Consider the following 21,073-nt stretch of genomic DNA (forward strand, 5'->3'; position numbering starts at 1 on the left):
CTGCCACCAGGTGTCTTAAATGCTGCTACTGCTACTGTTGGCACAGGAGCTACTGCAAATGTAAAGGCAGGAAAGTGAGCACATCAGAGAAGCAGAATTCTTGGTGTTCTGCCCCCTTGCCCTGAGATGGTGTGTCACAGCTTCATTAAACGGAGACAATCACAGGATAAAATGGGGAGTGGTGCTGGAATCTTTTGGTCACATATGTGGGCTGTAGTTTGCAGGTATTTCCCATTCAGTGTTGAGACAAAGATGAATTTCTTATTTGCTCAAGTACAAGTTCTTTCAGGATATGTGTAATTGACTTAGACTAAATGGTGGCTGATGAAGATTTGTCCTCCTTTTTTTGATCATTCAGAGTTTCATTTCCCTCCTTTCCTTCCCCCTACCATCAGTTCTGTAAGGTTATGTATAATTTGTTTCTGAATTTGTAACATTTGAGGAGCATAAGTAGTGTGCATTTGCTGCATCATTTAACTGCAGCAATTCTAAGAGAGGACAAGAAGCACTTGTATTTTCTGTGTTTTTAGCAAGTGAACTTCATTTTCCAGTGAATTTTCTATTTAGTTACCATTGTAGTGCATTGAAATGCCAGAAATTAAAACACAGGAGAGAATTATCAAATCAATTACCCACTTCCCTTTGCCTTCCACGTAACCAGTGGTCAAAATTTTTGAAGGCGGGTACTTTTCACCAGGAAACGAAAAGTAATGGGATTAATCCCTCAGTGTTTCACTTAGCTTGACTACTTGTGTACTTTCCTGAAACCTAAAAAAAATTAGTACCTTGTGTAAGGGGAAACCTACAGCAAATATTTACTCTTAATCAGGAACCTTAAAATGAGTAACTGTTTCTAGCCTATTCTTTTCTGTTGTATTAGATGTGTGTTTTATACTTCAGTATTACCTTTCTTAAGGTTATTTGCATGCTTCATGAAGGTTGTCTGTAGCTTATATGAAATTGATTCTTCTTGTGAAGAAGCATTGCTGAGGAGCAATGTGAAATAATTTTTTCAGTAAGCAATCATTCACTTGGCCTTGCATTGTGTTTTGCTACCTGTCAGAACCTTTGTCTTCTGTCTTTAAGATGAGCAGGAAAGTGACTGGAAAGTTCGGGGTCTCTCACTGTGAGGAGAGCACTTAGGTGCTGGAGCATGTCAAATGAGGAGCAGCAAAGCTGGCAATGGGTCCAGAGCACAAGCCTTAGGGGGAGTGTCTGGGGGAGCTGGCATTTTTTAGCTTGGATACATACTTTTGGAACAGCAGCTGTTCAGCTCTATTTAATCAGGTTTTTTTGTGTTCAGTGGTTTGTAGAGTGATGGAAAGATCTGTGCAGATCTTTGATAATTTTTTGTGTCTGTTGCTGCACAGGGATGCATTTTGAACAGTCTCTTTCCTCTCTCTTTTATCTCTCTACCTAGTCTTTAATGTTGGAAAGTATTAAGTGCTTTATGTGTTGACACAGAAAAGTAGATGCACTGCTTGTGCACTGAGACTTCCATTTTTAGGCACTAACTGTGTAACACTGGATGATTTTTAAACTCGGTGGATTCTTTGTTGATATTTTGTTAATCTAGCTCAATGGTTACTGTGCTCTTTTTTTTCCTCTTAACTGCTGGATTTTTTCAGGATGAGAACACTGCAGCCCACAAAGCCTCAGTTCCATTAACAGTGCTGAATATCAGAGCACAGTCTTGCTAGCTTCTCCTCTGATGACCCCTCATTAACCTTGCTTAAAGGCTTGCAAAGCCTTTCTCACATGCTACAGCAATGCGCACAGAAGAACATTTGTCTGTTCTGTATGCTACTTCTTCCTCCAAATAATAGGCTGGGAGCTGCAATGTCTTCACTCAAATTTTCAGACATTTGCATGCGTAATAAAATGCTGCTAAGTGTAACCTCAGCAAAGATGGATAATTTACCTTGGTTGTGATTCAGACTATCTATAATTCAACAGCACTTTGAAGTCTCTCATGGCTGTACATTTACAGATCACATCACTTGACAGTTCATTGCTGCTAATTTTTCTAGTGCATGTCTGGATGAAAACTACATACTATTGCTGTAGTCTAGTTAACCCTCCCTGCAAAACAACCCAGTAACTGTCCCTGCACTATAGGTGTGTATCATTTCTCGGTCTAGTGGTATGATATGCAGAAAGCTAGCAAAATCTATCTGTAGTATATGAAGTGTCCAGTCTATCTCTGTTTCCTCTTTACTGCTTACTTTGCCTATATAGTAGAAGATGGAAGAGCTCTAAATTGTGTAGCACCTCATACAGCGAGTGTTTTTTTAAAAAAAAGAAAACCCAAACAGTTTAAATTTGACCTGTATTGCTTAAGAGTCTACTTATTTGTAGATGGAGATCAAGGGAAATTTTGTGAGTGTGGTTTGTTCTGCTCTGCATGAAGGTTCCTTGGCACTTCAGTGATGTAAATTGTACTTGATGTTAAGGAAGTGAAAATCACCTTGGAGGATGTATAGCAGGAGTGGCAAATGTTGTTCCTTCCATGTAGAGTATTTCTCTTGGTGTCCTGCAGTATGTTAATCTAGGTTTGAGGGTGAGGTGCACTGTGCTGCCACTGCAAATCTGTCCCTTTATTGCTGGGTGAATTGCCCCAGACTTCAGCTCAGGCCTTTTGGGAGGCTTGGATGAGCTTGGGCTGGCTGAAGGGCAGACTCAAGTGATGTGAGCAGAGAGTGGTGCCTTGCCAGCAGGGCTCCCCTGCTGCCTCTGCTGTCTGGGCACTGGGATGTGTTCTGCAGATGTGTGATTGCTTGTTCTGACGTGAACAGGACCGAACTCAGAAGGACTGTGGACGTGAGAAATTTCTCAGTAGGCTCAGTGACTATGGGAGTCTCACAGCTGAGATTTAAGATTAATTCAGGTGCCAGAAATGTATTTTCTTTCTTCATTAATGATGCTGAGTAGATAGTAGTCTTGGCTGAAACAAATCACCAGAGGAATACAGGCATTTTTGCTGATGAGCTTTGATTTTTGTGGCTTGTTACAATAGCTAATCTTGAAGGGGGACGGGAGTTGTTTTGTTTTTGGGTTGGTTTTTCATTTATATTAATACTTGTAGATACAGGGGTAGAAAGAAGGTAGTAACAATGCTGCATGTAATTCATGCTGCTGTATGTTAAGGATATTAGTGGAAGAATAAACCTGTACCCAGTTTATCATGAATCCCCGAGACCCATTTTTACCCTGAAAAGTGTAAACACCTCTGATAGCTCTTTCCTGACCAAAACAAATCTGATGGGAAGGACCTGGATAAATGGATACAGCCAAGAAAAAGCTTACTGAATCACTCTGAGCTGAACAATCATTTCATTTGCTTCTTGTCTCCTTTCAGGCCCCTGGCATTGCAGAACCACTAGTCACGTGCTGGGAAGCCTTGCTGTTTGTCCTGGCTTGTCAAAACAATTTAATGTAGGTGGAAAGGAATGAATGAAATGGATGGAGTAGGCTTGACGCATCTGTTCCAGTTTGTTCAAAGGGCAGCCCAGTGACTGGGATGTGACACTTAGGTCCTCCAGGGAAGCTAGCACTTCAGGAAGAACAATGGTGTCCATTTTATAAGGTAGTTAAATCCATTTTAGGAAGCAAGCTCTCCTGTAGTTTGATAGCTTTGTGTATTTTTAAAAATATTGGGGCTATATCTGCTCAGCATGTGCCAGCTGAGCTAGTTCAAGAATGTGATTTGCTAAGTTCTAGATTTAGGACTTTGTCTTGTCTGCCTAAGGTTGCTTATGGTAAAGAAAGACCAGGAAAAGGAGAGAGATGTCCATTTTTAAATTCTATTAGTGGGAATTCCAAAATAATTTGGTCTTTGAAGGATAGGATATCAAGCTGTGTATTATTACTCTTCTTAAAGTTCAGGCTTCTTTATAAAATTGTTCAAGTTTCCTGGGCATATGGAAAACTATATGTGAGTCTTTTTACTTTGTTTAGTTTCTGGCTGATTTAAAAATAAAAGTGAATCAACAAAAACATTAAAATTGTCTAACTAATCTTGTACTTGATGAAACTGGAGTGTTAATGTATGAAACCTCCATTTCTGCTTTCAAATGAAAACAGCAAATGTGTGGAAATGATCCATCTATGTACCTATTTAGACTGCGAGTTATAGAAAAAAGGCTGCAGGGGATAAATCTGCCTATCTGATTCACACTTATAATAATTTTATCAAAAGGAGGGCATCTTTTGAGTGATGGGCCACAGACTTCATTGCATCTTTAGAAGTGGAGATAGAGCTGAGGGTCCTGCAATTCTGCAGACTCCTGCTCAGAGGCCATGGTAGATTCTGAGTGCTGCTCCCAGTAGCTGCCTTGTTGGGAGGATGCATCTGGGCTTGAGAGTCTTCTGGAGTACGCAATTATAACTGGGAAGGGAACAGTTTTCACCATCCTCAAAGTCTTGCTTCAGTTCTCCCTAAGCAATGATGCCTTCTTTCTCTTGGCCACAGCTATGCTGTACAGCCACTTTCTGGATTCCATGTGATACCAGCATACTCTCAGTCCCCTGCTTTTCCTGAGCTATTTATACCTAACATGGCTGGTAACATCTCAGTCTCCCACATGACATATAGTGCTCTATTTTACTTGCTTATTTCAGTAGCCGCAGCTGCTGAAGTTGCATTTTTGTACAAGAACAAGCATGAGGTAAAGTTGTCAGTTTTGCCCATAGCAACAACTCAAAAGATGCCAACATGCATTTTGGATGGGCTCTATTCTAGTCTGGCTATATGCAACCTGGGAGATCTTGCTGTCTAATATTTTTAATTACTCAGGTTTCAGAAGTGGACATGCCATTTTAAATTGTATGTTGGCCTGCAGGCCAGCTGTTTGCAAGTTGCATTAGAATGTAATTCGTACAGCTAAAACCAGTCACTGTGTATACAGACTTTGTTGGTGTAATTGTACAGGAGATCCAGTATTTTCCTGAATATTAGGGTCGTGGGTTGTTTTAAGGTATATTGACAGTCTTCTGTAACCTAACATTAGTGTCCTTTTAGGAGAAGAATATAAAAACCTATTGTGAATGAGGGTGTGGGTTGTGTGTCCAAGGAAATGAGAGTAGTAAAAGGTAGTATGCACTGCTGGGCTTAAGAAACAAGTGGCCTCTCTGTCTTTTTCTTCCAGCTCTGTTTAATGTTCCCTTTTGCTGCTGCAGTTATGTACTGAAGGGTGCAGGGTTTCCTTGGTTGCAAAAACATAGCTGTGTTCCTGGGTGAAAGTTTTTGGCCTGTGCTTTGTCCAAACTTGTCCCAGATCACTGGGGCACTGTGACTTTCAAAGCAGTGTTGTTTTACTTAGTCTACTGCACAGTCTCAGTGGATTTTTAATGCCAGTACTGAAGTGTTGAGTGTCTGCTGAACGTCACAGCTGTGTGCTGTGAACATGATGCTGCCATGGATGTGACCAGAGAGAGAAATGAGTCCAAATGTGGGTGCCCCTTAGGAGTCTGTTCGTTGATAAGAGTGATTAGTACTTGTTAGTTTCTATTTGGGGACAGCAGTACACAGGCAGGGAGAACTGAATAAAGCCCTTAAGAGAGATTGGGTTACATGGTTTAAAATGAGAATGAAATGAAATACCCTTGACTTGATGTGAAATGTAGGTCTAAAACTGATTGACAGTGTGTGTGGTAGATAACTTGTTAGTATGCACACAATAAAAGAAACGTAATCCAAATGTGTATCTAAAATCTTGGGTTTGGACAAAAATGAATGCAGGTGTTCATATTGACTATTTAAAAGTGATAGAAAGGTAATTATTGCAGCCTTTTTTGTATAATATATATTATATATATAATATATAATAGCTGAATTATACAGCTAAATACAATGGTTTTAAAATGTGAATTATATGAGTCAAGTGCAGAGGCTGAGAATATTGCTTTATTTTCCTCTAAGAAGGGTATTGTAATTGTGTTGTTTGAAGCACTGTTGCTTAGAAGTGTGTGTGTATGGTCAGCAGTACCTCTTGCAGCTCACTGCTTTTTTGTCTCACAGCAGTTTGAAGCAGTTAAGATTGAGGTTTGAAACAGAACTTGTGCTGCCTTGTTCATTATAATGAAAAGAGAGCTATTAGATGGGTAAAACAGCTCAAATGGGAGTACTAATTACATGTTAAACCCCCTGCAACACCTAAGCAGACATGAATGCTCAATTGTTGGAGTGTTTCTGCAAATGTTGTATCAAAACTTGTGCAAGTATGCTTAAGAAAGAATGGGAAGAGGTGGTAATGCTGATTTCTGCAGAGTGAAGTAGCTGTAGGATTGAATGCTTTTTAATGGCTGTAGATTAAATTAGTCATACATAAGGGTTTTTGCATTTTCCTAAGAATTGTAGAGGTGAGTGACATTCATAGACACTAGTAGGAAACTGATCCCTGAAGTGATTTCAGACCTGTTTTCAGACTTTTACCTGGGGAAATTTATACTTGTGAAAATGGGAGCTTCATCTGAAAAAGAAGCTTGTCCATGCCTGAAGATACTCCGTGAACCTTTTTCTAAAAGTTGATGATCTTAGTGAATGTAGGGTGTTTTAGGTATTTGTGGCTGAATTGTATTGAGAAAACATAAGACCTGTAAACAAAGGAAGAGGAGTTACTGTCTGGAGGACAATGGGAGTATAAGTAAATCCTTAGGTGTAGTTTTACCTCCTCCTTTTAATAGAAAAGACAATGTGAAATCAAGTGACTTATTACTCAGATGTGACAAACAGGTCTTTGGTTATTGCTAAATAACCAAAACACTGTTAGAAACAGTGCTTCTGAAATTCTTGCCTGTAAGTATATATATGTGTATATATATATATATATATATATATATATTCATTCTGAAATATTTAATGTTTTTTTAATGCAAACTGCATATTTGTGCCAGCCAGTCAGTCTGACTGGTGTGAGCAGGTCATGTTGGCAAACGGAGAACATTACATGGCACAAGGAGATGTCTTCTCTTTGAGCTGTGCTGCTCGTTCAGGTAATAGCTGCTTGGAGTCTTGGTGATAGCTGACAGCCAGCTGTTGGTAGGTAATCCAGCAGAATTGTCCAGGAATGCTTTCTCGTGTTCTCTCTCAGGCCAAAAGATTGCTTTCTATCTCTACTGGGAATTATGGTTTTGGTTTTGTTGATGTGAGATTTCAGGCAGCTTGCTCAATCATGAGGTTCTGCTTTTAATCAAAGAAAATCCAATTCATTCACTTGATGGTCTACAGCTACAGGAACAATACTGTATGTTAACAGAGGTTTGATGCTTAACCCCCTCTATGGGTGGCTAATCCCATCTGTTACCAGTGGTCTGGATAGACATCTGGGAATAATGAAAGGTTGTTGTAATATACAGCATGAGAGGGAGATGCTTTAAATGATCTGGTTTCATTCTCAAACACTGAAGTGTTCAAGACATTATGCCCCCTTTCCACCCCAAGTCAGGCAACAGCTAAATTTATTAAGAGTAAAGCAGGAGGAAGCAGAAGGAAGGAGTTAATCTACAGATTTGTGGTTCTTAACCCTGAGGGCAATATAATTATAAACAACAACACACTATAAAAAGACTGTAATAGAATGTGTTAAAACCAGAATATTTAAAGGTAATTGCAAACCAAATGTAAGACATTTAAGACATTGGCATTTATGACACCTGATTCTTGTGTGTGCCTTTTTTCAAGTTGCTGCCTCTCAATAAGAAAATAAAGCAAAACTTTCTGATGCACCTTTTCTTTTTCATTAGGATCGGAAGCTGTCCAAGTCAGAGCGACAAAGATTTAAAGAGGAAGCTGGAATGCTGAAAGGGCTTCAGCATCCCAATATTGTCAGGTTCTATGATTCCTGGGAGTCTACAGTCAAAGGAAAAAAGTGTATTGTTCTTGTGACGGAACTCATGACGTCTGGAACATTAAAAACGTAAGTAAATTAAGACAAGTCACAGCGTTTTCAATTTCTTTAGCACAACACCAGAGCACTAGAAGTAGGTGATATTTAGATGTGAACAGACCCCTTTTTCTGAGGGAAAACCTGCTGTAGGAACATTGTTGTTCAAGAGGAACGCTACTAGCATTGCAGGCACAGTAAAATATCTTTTAAGTTAGCAAGCTTGTCAGTTCTTACTTGTGATGTCCCAGTAAGCACAAGACTTGAATTTTAAGAGCTCAGGAAAGCAATATGTAGTTTTCAGTTCTCAGGTTTTGGTTTTTTTTTTTTTCCCCCAGCTGCTTTCCATTTAGGATGAGCTGGTTGGTAAAATTCAAAGCTCAAATGAATTCACCTGTCTTGGGAAGTTTTGGGAGGTTTTACCATAATACAAGTAACATGTAAAAAGAAAAAAAAAAATCACTACCTGTTGGTTTATTTGAAACTTGTTGAAGTTTGAGATAAAAATTCTGCAGCTTGGACCTGTGAGGCAGCCAAGTGCACCTTGGGGTGTGCTGAAGGCAGAGTTAAAAGCAGAGCACAGGAGCTGCGGCTGCTGCGAGGGCCTCTAGCGGTGTGTGGGGCTGGCGGGGGCTCCTGCACTCCGCCCTGGCCGGGCGCTGGGAGCGGCGTGGAGCTCCAGCCACCATCCCTCTGCCGGGAATAGCGCTGCCAGCTCTGGAATAAAGGGGCTCTGCATCCCTCACTTGGTTCAGTGCCCGTTTCACTCTCGTTGCTGTCTCTTTGGTTGAAATAGCCTGTGAATGTCTTGTGATTTTTATTATGCATATTGATAGCTACAAATGGACGTTCTTAAGTAGAAAAGTGGCTCATTGCAAGTCTGGGCTGCAGTTACAGTGAAGTGTTTGTCTCTTGAAATAGTACTGAGCAGCTAAGGCTACGACAACATTCTTCAGCCGCATGTGCAGTGCAGGCATTTTTCAGGTTGTTTAATGTATTTCAGATAAAATAGTAGAGTTGCTCCTTCATATGCTATTTTCAGACAAGTTATACGTTAATGATTTTGCAGCCTTTAAATAAAGTTTACCTAATATTCTGCTGAATGTGTAGTGCTAAATTTATTTTTTTCTCCCTTTTTTACTCTTTTACTCCTCTCACAGATTTTAATATTTGGATTGGCACCTTATGTGGTGTCATAAGCAAGATGATGAAGTAATAATAAACAGTTATAAAGTATGGTGCTGGTAGGAAGAAATACCCAGATTTTCTGTCTGTGGAATTGTTTTGTACCTTGAAATAAGAAAGTCTTTTTATTTAATCCAGAAAAAAGTAATAGGCTCTTTAATTGACGATCGTTTAAACTGTGGAGTTCTAGCTAGGGTTTTTCCCCATTCTTGTATAACTGGTGTTATAATTGTGATTCAGTTTTAGTCCATTTCACTTGAGACTTGGCAGGTGAACTATATGGGCAATTTCAGGTATGCCTTAATTGTTTTATGTGGTTGTGACATATTCTTAGATTTATGCTGTACACTTGTGTTTGCATATAATTGACTATTACTTCCATGTCTTTTTTTCAGTATGTTTACCTTAAGTGCATTGGATAAAAGTGTTGCCCTCCTTGTTTTGATATTTGGGACATAGACATTGTTGACACTTGATGTAAAAAACTGACTAGAATATGAGTGTGGCGATATCTTAAAGGCAATTTTATCTCATTTTTTTTAGTAAGGATTCCTACAGCTCCTTGATCTCTGTGTAGCACTAATTACAGAAACTTAGACTGAAAACCTCCTAAGGTCTCTTCAAGCCAAAGTTACTCTATGAGAGTAGGAAAAGTGAAAACCTACTGGCTTGTTTATTTTTATGTATTTATATGTGCTTCCATTTGAAATTTGTTTTCTGTATTAAGTGGCATGTGACTTAATTAAGGACAGTGTTATGGAACAATGACAGCCACACTGCATGATGCTGTGTGATGGTTGGATCCAGGTCCTTCAACTGTGAGAAGCTGGCAGCGGACTAACATATTTGTAATCAAGAATGTAATTAGGGATTCCAGATGCTGAACTGAAGTGCCCCTACCATGTGATCTTTGGAACAGGCTCAAGAGAGATGAATGAGGGTTATGTCAAGAGCAAGAATTCAAGTGGTAGCTGATGGGATTCAGAACCTCCTTCAGTTAGTCTCCTTCCTTGGCTTGGCTTTTCCCCTGCCTTTCTTGACATTCTGAGACCTGATTTCCTCTAGAACTGACTCAATTCCTTTAACAGATTTATTTTCACAGCAGGATCATTGCTAGCAACTTGATTTTCCAGTTCTTTTTTTGAACTGGAGAAATTAAAGTGAAAGGGATTACTACATTGTATTTCTGTGTTGGAGCTGGTTGAAGTGATTTCATCAGACCTGTATCTCCTAATTAAGTGAATCTGTAGAGGAGACTGACCACTGCCATGGAATAATGGAACACAACTTGCTTTTAGTTTTAAGATTGCTGTTGCTAGACTCCATGCTGGTCACAGAATTTACTAGCAGTCTTGCTGTGATGTGAAACTGGTATTTATGTGGGACTCTGACTGAGTAACATTGCCCGAACAAGAATAAAGTTCTTGCTCTACAGAGCATGTTAGGTCCTTTCTCTACATGTAGTCCATTCTATACTTTCTGAGAAGGAACAAAACAGCTCTTCATTTCAAACTGTGTTACACAGAGAGGTTGAGAGAAAATCTTGCTGGAAAGCACTGGAAAACTGTCAGAGGTTATTCACCTTGTGGCATCTCTAATCTGCTGAAGTTAAGTAACAGAGTAAGATCTTAGGTCACGCACATTGAAAAATATTTTTGGTATGAGATTTGACTCTTCTGACGTGGGGTTTCAAGGAGTGGCAAAGCTAGAACAGTTAAGGTTGGGTTACGTTCTACCTGCAGGGGGATGCAGATTTATGTATGAATTCTTCCATCTCAATTATTTGACAGAGCCTTTTTAAAGTTTTCTCTGCTCTGTCTGTATCTGTCCACAGTTTTGAAGTAATGAGTAGTACCAGCTGGATTCAGGTGATCAAACCCTGTTCTGCACCAGGGAGAGGATCTCTTAAGAATTTCTAACTTAGTTGGTAACTCCACAGGTGAATTTGAAGCAGATTTAAAATGTAATGTGGAAGCCTTGAACAGAGTGCTTGGATTACTCTTGTAAACGAGGGGATAATGATTGCAGAGCTCTTGCAGTTTGCCACAGCTCTGTACTTTGTTGGTTTACTAGTGACCCACCTCCCCACCCAGTTACAATTAATCAAGGTAGGGGTTGTAAGTGTTTAAGAAGTTAAATAGATAGACAATAATTCATGAGCTTTGAATTATTTGTCATTGAAATTTAGCAATCCAGCTGTCTAACTACTGTAGAATGATTTTGTATGCAGAGGAGTTAGCAGCTATGTACACCAAGCTTTCACATTTTTGTTTCATCATTGTAGTCTGCTGGCTGGAAGAAAGGGGATAGGCTTTGTAAAGGGGCATCATCCTTAGCTCCTCTGAAGTCCTAAAAACACAGAGGTAGATTTTAAAATAAAAGTTGAAATTTATACATGTCTTTAATTACTGTTTCTTTTTATCCAAGCAGCAAATGGTATGGTTTAATCTACTATTCTACTATTAGCAGAATCTGTTTAACCTATTGTTACTTTTTTTCATTAGGTATTTGAAAAGATTTAAAGTGATGAAAATTAAAGTACTGCGAAGCTGGTGCCGTCAGATACTGAAAGGCTTACAATTTCTACACACACGCACTCCTCCCATCATTCATAGAGACTTAAAATGTGACAACATCTTCATTACTGGCCCCACTGGATCAGTCAAGATTGGAGACCTTGGTCTGGCAACCCTGAAACGAGCTTCTTTTGCCAAAAGTGTGATAGGTAAGCCTCTTCTGTTTTGGAGGCTGCTGAGCCAGTCTACCTCTTTGGATACTTGAGTGTTCTAAGAACTTTCCTAAAAAACATGCTTGAAAGGTACTACACGGTCAAAGTCTGAAAATACGTAGGCTTTATCTCTTGGTTGCCGAGGTCATTCTGTGTTCCTAATGCAGAGACATATTGAAATTTTGGTTGTGCTTTTGATATTTATGTATTAACATTAGCTATTTCTGAATATAGAGTTCTTGTGCTGCCCAACAATCTAGTGCAACATTGTTGATAAAACCACTCTTTGCTACATATAAATCTTACCTTTGATGTAAGGGGCTGCTTCAAGAAATGTAGGAATTGATTTTGGTGACCAAAGAACATTTTGATATTTATTGTAGCATTAGTTCATACAGCCAAATTTTTTTTTTTGCTGTTGTCACCAGGGGTTAATGCTGAATCTCTTGCAGCTTGTGAGTAATCAGAAACTGAGGAATACCAAAGAAATTCAGTGTTATATGTATACGTATTTAAATAATAACAGACTGTGGTATAGCACCTTACTCACGGAATCTGTAGAATGTGGATTTGTGTGAGTCAAGAGGGTGCATTGGGAAATATTGCTTTATTCTGGCTCTGTCCTGGTGTATCCATTCATAACCTTTTTCAGAAATTGGTCTGGTGGAACCTAGTGTAATGTTTCATGTGAATTCTTGAAAGAGTTGGTTTTATCAGCTTTGTTTTTATAGTTGGGTGGATAGACTGCAGGGAATAAAGTTTCTTTTGCTCTCAGTATTTAGAGCTTGCTAAAATTCAGCATTGCTCAACAGTCCTGTGCCAGGTTCCTAGCAGGGATCAATGGTGTATATCTGCAAGTTTTCTTGCAAGCTGTCGCTGAAATATTTCCTGCTTCTTAACCAGGTCAAAGTATTAACAGGGAAGAAAAGAATGGTGTTAAAATCTATAATTTCTTAAGCATATTTGTCATACCTTGAAATTTATCAATGGAAAATTACCATCTGTTACATTATCTGTTAATGATTAGCCTTTGGATAAATGACTGCAATTACATTCTTTTTGGTTTAGCCTGGTGGGAGCGAGCAATGGGATGTAGAATGATCTGTAAATTGTCTGGAATCTGGTGTCTGCAGGAAATAATTCTGTGCTTAAATTTGCAAAAAGCAAACTTTCATCTCTGGCTTAAAGTAAATCTGATCATATAATGCAGACCCTTTGTTTGCAGAGGGGTTCTGTGATGCTTCACTGGGCAATAATTTTCTGCACACTTTTTAAATGGGACTTGTTGAATCTCACGCTCTATGCCTGTAACTCAATCTCTCTGTATTTCTGAGTATTTTTGACTGTAGGATGTCCCTCACTAATGCCTGTATCTGCAGTAGGCCTATAAATATACTGCAGGTGGGAAGGTAAGTATATGAAGAAAAGGGCTCTGGTGAGTGGCCTTTGCAGAAAATTACCTTTTATCCTCTTTTCATGGAGATACATATTTGTAACAATAGAGCTTTTCATTGCAAGGCCTTACCTGAACCATTCTACTTCAGCAAGTAGATGGAGAGCACCAGGTCAGAGACTAGCTGTGGGCTCTTACCAGTACTACTTCTTTTGCAGCAGAGGGCAGTCAGATAATTTATTAAACAAGGTTTAATGTGCCTCTTTTCTTACAGGAAGAAAAGGTAAGTGCCTTAACTCTCCTTAGTATTTGGTTTGCAGCCTATGGCTAGTCTACAGTTTTCCCCTCTGCTTATACCCTCCCCTCCTGTTTGATTTCAGGCTAATCCAGTCTGTTCTGGCATTTGTATCAACTAACATAGCTAAACCAGGAATCGCATCAGATCTCACATGCTATTGTTACTCCATAAAGGCCTTGCAATGGAAGACTCACAAAGTACATTGGTGCAACAGAGTCACTAAAGGTTTCCTCCCTCTTCTTTTTGCCTCCACTTTCTCTTGTCTCACAGGTCTGCCCAGCCGCTTGCCCCTGCGGTGAGTAACGCCAGCAGCCTCTGCTCGCTTTGAGACATTTAGAGTCTGAATCGTTCTTTTAATTTAAGGTACCCCAGAGTTCATGGCCCCCGAGATGTATGAGGAGAAATATGATGAGTCCGTTGATGTATATGCTTTTGGGATGTGTATGCTAGAGATGGCCACGTCTGAATATCCTTATTCCGAGTGCCAAAATGCTGCGCAGATCTACCGTCGAGTGACCAGTGTAAGTCCCTCCTCGCTACTGAGCCTAAAGCTACTGCTGTTAGCAGCAAAGGAGTACAGCTGGGTAGCACCAGTGCTGTGCAAGTTGTGTGTGAGGGGAAAAAAAAAGCTGAAAAGAGATTATTTTGGGAGGAGTGCAAAGTTCCCGGGTGGTTGAACTCACTGAACATCTGTCAGAAGCTTGTAAAATATGTGAATAGAAATAAAATTTTGCATGTGTTCATACTCTTCTTTCAGTATATAAGTTGGTATTAGATAGGGTTTAAAAAAATATGAAGAAACCAAGCCCGCAAACCAAATAACAAAATGCACTAGGATAGTAACAGATTACTTTCTAAGCCACTTGGGGGATGGTGGAAGTAGTTCTGTCTTGAAGACAAGCTGGTAACCTTGTTCTCTGCAATAAAGCTGGATAACAAATTTGAGCACTGGCTTAGCTGCCTGCCAGTTAGCTAGAGTGATTTTAATAGTTTATTGAATTCTGAGAGGCCCCTTAGCTCCTGTGTTTTGGGGGCACTTCTTATAATGATGAAGTGGAAACACTTGATAAATAGCAGGAAGTTATTCCACCCTGGTAGGTACTGAGCAAGTGTAGGTAGTGGCAGAGGTGGATGCATTGTGCGAGAAAACAAACACGGCTGAGAAAGCAATCAAGAGATTAGAGCTGGCCTGTGTGACCAGACTGAGGGGAACATGCAGACCCTGAGTATAGGAAGCAGAACTGCAGTGCTAGAAATGTGCAGTATGGTGTGGCTAGATTTAATCTGTGATGTCTGAGGTGGTGTTGTGAAGACTGTACCAGTGCAGTGAAACAAACATGTTCAACCTTGTGACCTAAGCATTCAGAGAGAATAGTGAGATGGTTGCTTGGGGAAGTGAAAACTCACACTGGATTTCTCAGAATACCTGTGCATGTGTGCAAAAGAGGGAAAAAAAACCACAAAAACCCAGGCTTACCTCTTTGTCCACAGACAAATGAGTTCCTGTTTTTTTTTTTGTTTTTTTTTTTTTTTTTTTTTGTTTGTGCATGTTATCTCAGAGGAGTTGCGGATTTAATAAACAACTCGTCTAGCTTTGGAAAAAGAAAACACTCTTATTCCTGATGCCTCACCCTGTAAAAGGCAGATACAATTCTTGACTTACAGCTAGAGAACAGTCTTCATGTCAGTAGCAATGAATTCTGAAAAGGGGCTTAGTGAAATGAGATTATCCCTTTTTTTCAGGGAAATATTGGAGGGGCACAGAAGAAGAAAAGAAAAGGCATAAGTGGTCACTTCAGTTTTTTGCACAGATGTTAGAATAAGTTTTTACATACATACATGTGTATACATACAGAGGTTGTTTTGTTGGTTTGGTTTTTCCTTGTGTGTTGGCAAACTTACCTGCAACTTTTTGAACAGGGTTTAATAACTAGGCTAAAGTCTATTCCTCACTCTGGGTATACATCATAATCTGACTTGGAAGCAGTTGGGATCGATGAAAGAAAGCTACATATCTTACTGGAACAGTCTCAGTGGTACCTTTTACTGTGCTTATGGATGTGTCTTGGACAGAGTCAAAGCAGCAGAATTTGGATGGACATTGCCTAATGCAACTGTCCTGGCTATTCCTTAAGAAGTGCAAAGAATTGGGTTGTTGGTGAGAATCAGCTGTTGAGATAGTCTCACGCTTGGAAATCCCCAGATCTTACAGACTTGTCTTTTCCCTGATCTTTGAAGTACATAACTGGAAAGCTTTGTAGGGACTTGTAGCAGAACAAGTTACCTAGAGACTTACCAGGGTTCCACTTACCACTTGTTTATTGTGTGTGGTGCTTCTTTCTCCCCACCATTTTTGGCTCATGGTGGAAATTCTGAGTGGATAAGGCGCAATGGCAATTTTTTGGTCTGTCCAACACCACCTCCTATTCTACTCTGCTGATGGTTCACAAATCAAATCTATTGTTGTATTATTTTCCCAACTACTTATTTTACTGCTTGAGACCTCTTAAGATACACTTTGATACAAAATCCAGCAAATCTTGTTTTCTTTCAGAAGGAGCAAAGGACAGGAAGGTAAAGAAAATGGAATGCACATTTGTCTGCTTGGAAAGGCTATATACCTTGGTATATTTGGGCTGGTTTGTTTCAGTGTAGTTGCAGATCAGTTTGTTCAAAACAAAACCAACCAGAAACAAGATGTGAATAATTTTCAAGGAAGGCTTCCAATGAAGGCAAGAAATGTTATCTGGAAATAAAGGACAATCCTATCTTAACTGATAATGGAGGATCTGGTGTTATATAATGTGGAAAGAGACCTGTGTTATGAAAGTGAAATAAAATAGTCCTGGCATTCTCTTTATCACTCCATGAAAACTCTGTGAACAATGTGAAAAAGAGCCAGGTAGTTTTAGATTAAGAAGATTTTAGAGATTTTAGAAATTTAGACCATGTATGCAGGCATACCAAATTCAGTACTTTAAAAGGACTGTGTGTGAACTATCAGTAACAGAGTGGAGGCAGAAAACCCCCTCCTGCAAAGGTGACTGCAGCAGTACTTACCAACATACCTCCTTCTAATGTATGTTGGAAGGTGGGTGTGTTATGTGGAAGATGTTTAGCATATCCATTCCATCTCCTTCACTGCTACCTCCCTGGACATGTTTAGGCGTGTTTTCAGGTAGCAGCTACAGTCCTGCTGTACCTTAAATTGAAAGGATTATTTTATCTAGGTGCATACAGAGAGCAGAAGGAAGGACAATAGCAATGGTCTGCTGTGAAAGTCATGAAAGGTCACACTATGTTGGACCTTAAAAACCACTGAAACCCCAAAGGCAAAAAGATCAAAATATGCAGCCACTCACCGCAGACCATATGTATTTAAATTAATTAATTTCCCTTACCCTCTTTGCAGGAACTCTTAGGCTTGGTAAAAAGCAAAGTTGCTCCATTATCTTAAATCCTTGCTATTTCTTAGGACAGAATCTTGTAAAAGGTGTCTTAATGCCCATGGTGTCCTCTCAGAACCTCTTGGTCATACCAGCTTATGTTCTTTTCTCCCATTTTTGCTGTGCACTATCTCTCTTTCAAGTGGCCTTCAGCTGTGTTGCATTTTGACCTGACATCTTTTCTGATAAGGATGGTTCTAGCTGATGCCCAGATACTGTGGCTTTGCAGTATTGCTCAGGGTACTCGGTTCTGTTCTACCTCTTTGGTTCAGGGTCTTTCCTCATGGTGGAAGCAGTTTTTTGTTAAATAATACATCTTGGTGAGCACAGCTCCAGAATTTGGATCTAAAGGCTGAAGTTCCTCTCACAGATGAGATGTTTTGGCCCAGGCAGTAATTGTTGCTTCACATCTTGGACAATAACATTGCTGCATAAGCCTGCTGTTTCTAAGATGCTCATTTATATTATCTACACCATCTCACTGGGAAGTTCCTGTAATTCCTTAAAACATTCCTAGGGTAAAGTTCTTGAATTTTTTCTGGCCCAAGAAACACAAGTGCAATTAAGTTGTTATTCTGGATCACTTTATCTAGAATATTTCTTTTAACACAGGAATCTGGGTATGTACCTGGCTTAAGAAAAATAACTGTGCAGAATTTGTAGGGCTCAAGGTGTTATGTTGAACTTTGTTTTACCATTCTGGTAAGGAAGTCCGTAGTTTGACACAGAATACTGACCTCTGTTTGTACATGCACCCTTTAGCATACTCACTCCAGACCCCTTCACTAGCAGCTCCTTTAGAAAGGAAAGACATGTGCATGGCTTGTCACTCATGCATAAAGGAATCTAGCCTTGCTCTTTGTTTTCATTAAATCATGGTGTTGCAATTTTGTCTCAAAATCCTGTTTTCTTTATTGAAGCCATCCTCTGCTGTTCTTTGGGGATGGTTCCAAATAAATTAGTAGTCAGTACTTAAAGAAATTGCAGCTCTTTGGATTTTTAACTTCCTGTGGGATGGAGAAATCTGTGAGGCTTAAGCAGTATGTGTCCTTAGCTGAGACTGAGTATGTCCGGTGAGCACTTAGTGATGCCTACTTGGCCTCAGAAAAGAAATAATCTAAGCCTACAATGAATTGATAACAAGCTGCCCTATTGTTAAAGCACTGTTTCCTGCTCCTTTGGTTTATTTTTTCTCCTCTGCGCTCTTGGGCAAGCACAGCTGTCCGTGTAGCGTACTACTAGATTAGGGAATGGATCCCTTTTTTTGTTTGTTTTTTTTTTGCAATTCTGCTCTCTATCCAAGTAATGCAGAGAGTTACAATGCAAAATGAAATCAAGATACATTATTCTCTTATGTACTTGCTTGCATAAAACAAACAAACAAACAAAAAAAGAGTAAGATCTTGGTAATATTCAGGAGGGTTTCCCTGTTTGACTTTGTTCTTCTCAGGAGACTGGTATGTTTTCCTTGTCCTGTTCCATGCATATTGCAATTAAACACTTTGTCACAGAAGATATTTAAAATGGGCTACATGTGCATTTAAATGGAAAAAGAGATATTTATAGAACAGGCATCTTAAGTATGATTTCTTAATTTAGTCTGTTTGAGAATCAATGCAGTGAAGGCATAACTAACTCCAGTAACTTCAGCTGCTTTGTCTCAGCCTCTGGTATGACCACGGAAACCTAAGCTGTTTCCTCAAAATCTAGATTTCTAATACTTGGATGTCCCAAGGCTTAAATTTGCTAGGTGATTGACTAGCCCCAGGACTAGTAAAAAGACAATATGTTTATTTTGCAGATTTTTCTTGCATGTCTACCACTAACATAAAAATCCAAATATGTTCATTACAAAAAAGTTAATGAAACCATCCTCAGTTTCAAATGTACTAATCATCTGAGTATGAGCAGAAAGCTCCCTTTTCTTTCCTCCCCCCTCCCATCATATAAACTTACCTTTTAAGTTTTCCTTATGGACTCGTGCTCTGTACTTGATTTTCTCCACGCTTACTCTAACAAAGTGAAGTTTTGCATTTGTCCTTTCTTTCACCAGAAGTCCAGTCTCTTCTCTCTAAACAAATGTCTGTTGTGCGAGCTGGCCTTAGGACAAGAAGGGGGGAATAAAAAAAGTTTTGCATTTTGACTTTAAAAAAAACCGGTTGTCCTGTACTGAAATGTTCCACAGCGGGCATAACATTTTTCTTCTTGGTTCTCCAGAGCTTAAAAAAGGGCCTAAGGGAGCAAGGCACATAATGAGTAACGTGACCAGGCAGTATCTAACTGGTTTTAAACTCCTTAATCTCCCTAACTGGTGGGAACTGGAACTCACTGGTCAGAGTGAAGGTCATTCTCTTTGCCAGAAACAAGGCAGTTACAAAGTACTGTAATTCAGTCAGTTGAGACAAAATGAGTCTTTTCTTTAGAGTCTTAAAAGTTAGGCATCATTAACTGTCCAGACCAGCCAGCTGCTTCATTTTTACTAGAGATGCACTGGGCAAAGTATTCCAGCTCTTACTTTCTTCTTCTTCCTGAGGGGTCTAAAGTAGCAAATAAAAAATGCTAAACCTTTAGACATATGATTAATTTTACTTGCAGTGCTTAATGAGTGATGATTCATTTCCTCTTCTACTTCCTGGAAACAATATCTAGCATTTTTTAGGCATGAATAAAACTGTTTTCTTTACCTTGGATGACTTGGTTTCTTGACCTGGTTTAAATAGATACAGAGATATCTTTGCTATCAACTTTTCTAGTGAAAAAAGCATTGGAAAAAAAAATCAGTGGAAAAGGAGGGGAGGAAAATCTCCAACAGAGAAGGTGATCTTTTGTGAAAATGGGTAGTGAAAGGCCACAAACCTTCACCCAAGCACAGGAAACAGTTTAATTGTAAGAAAGGGTAAATTCTTGTATTCCTTCAAAGAGGAAACTTCTGGCAGTGAAGTGTGAAATGTAAAAAAAAAAAAAAAAAAAAAAAATTCATGTCACATGCAATTCCCTTGCCTCACGTTGACTGAACTAAAGAATGCTTGCATTTCTCTCACTTGCTCCTTGTAGCCCTTCAACTCAGTCACAAGCATTTTGCTGTAACAGTTTTAAGAGTGCAGAATCTTCCTGTGTGAGGATTTACTCACTGACTCATCAATTCAGAAATATAGAGCCTTAGAAATGGAAGGTGGGAATTCAGAGATTTGAAGCATTAATATCTTAAGCAAAAGGTCTCCTTAACAAGTTACAATGATCCTGGTAAGGAAAAGCAGTGATCAGCTTGAGCCTGTAAGTCAGGCAACAAAGCTGATGGAGGAACATCTCTCTTACCAGGACAGGCTCAGGGAGCTGGGCCTGCTCAGCCTTGGGAAGAGTGAGAGGACCTTATCAATGTCTGAATATCTGAAGGGAGGGTGTCAGAGGATGGAGCCGGGTTTTTTGGTGGTACCAGGCAATAGGACAGAGGCAATGGGCAGAAACCAATGCACAGAAGTCCCTTCTTTCCTGTGCAGTGACCATGCACTGGGACAGATTGTCCAGAGAGGGTATGGAGTCTCCCTCACTGGGGATATTCCAGAACCTTCTGGAGGCTATCCTGTGCCATGTGCTCCAGGATGGCCCTGCTCAAGCAGGAAACTGGGAGTGGATGACCCACTGTGGTCCTTTTCAGTCTCACCCAGTCTGATTTTGTGTGGTTTGCACAGCTAAGTGAGTTGATGCCTGAATTATTTTCTAAAAGTAGCTCACTGTTCAGCATCAGAAGCTTTAAGTTTACAGTTAAGACTTTTTTTTGGTCAATATTGATGTGAAACAAACTTAGCTTGAAGTAAAGGGAGCTATTTCTTTCTTACGTGGCTCACTGATGAGCCTGGGTTGTTTTTTGTCAGTTTTGAACAGGATGTGATTTTTAGGATCAGGAATTAAAAGGAGTGGAGGATTATGAGCATTGGTTGAGTTGCATAAAATCAAGTGTGATTTAAGTTCTGAAATGTAGTAGTAATGCAGAGTTCCTAAATGTGTTTTTAGAAAGCTAAGAAAGTTCACAGAATATGGGCTAAACAATGTATCTTTTAAAAATTTGAAGAGTTTTAAAAGTATCTTTTAAGGATCAGGTCTCTTAAAATGATGATTCTAGTGTTTAACATTCTATCCTGT

General features: G+C 39.5%; 1 protein-coding gene across 1 annotated transcript in view; it reads left to right on the plus strand.

The window, feature by feature from the left end:
• WNK1 (WNK lysine deficient protein kinase 1) overlaps nt 1–21,073 on the plus strand; it is a 98,349-nt gene that overhangs the window by 24,413 nt on the left and 52,863 nt on the right. The window contains exons 2-4 of the mRNA XM_062491884.1: nt 7,744–7,916; nt 11,573–11,793; nt 13,851–14,008. Coding sequence (XP_062347868.1) covers nt 7,744–7,916; nt 11,573–11,793; nt 13,851–14,008 — 552 coding nt within the window. The remainder of the gene's footprint in view (nt 1–7,743; nt 7,917–11,572; nt 11,794–13,850; nt 14,009–21,073) is intronic.

Source organism: Cinclus cinclus, chromosome 4, assembly GCF_963662255.1.
Source record: "Cinclus cinclus chromosome 4, bCinCin1.1, whole genome shotgun sequence".
Lineage (NCBI taxonomy): Eukaryota > Metazoa > Chordata > Aves > Passeriformes > Cinclidae > Cinclus > Cinclus cinclus.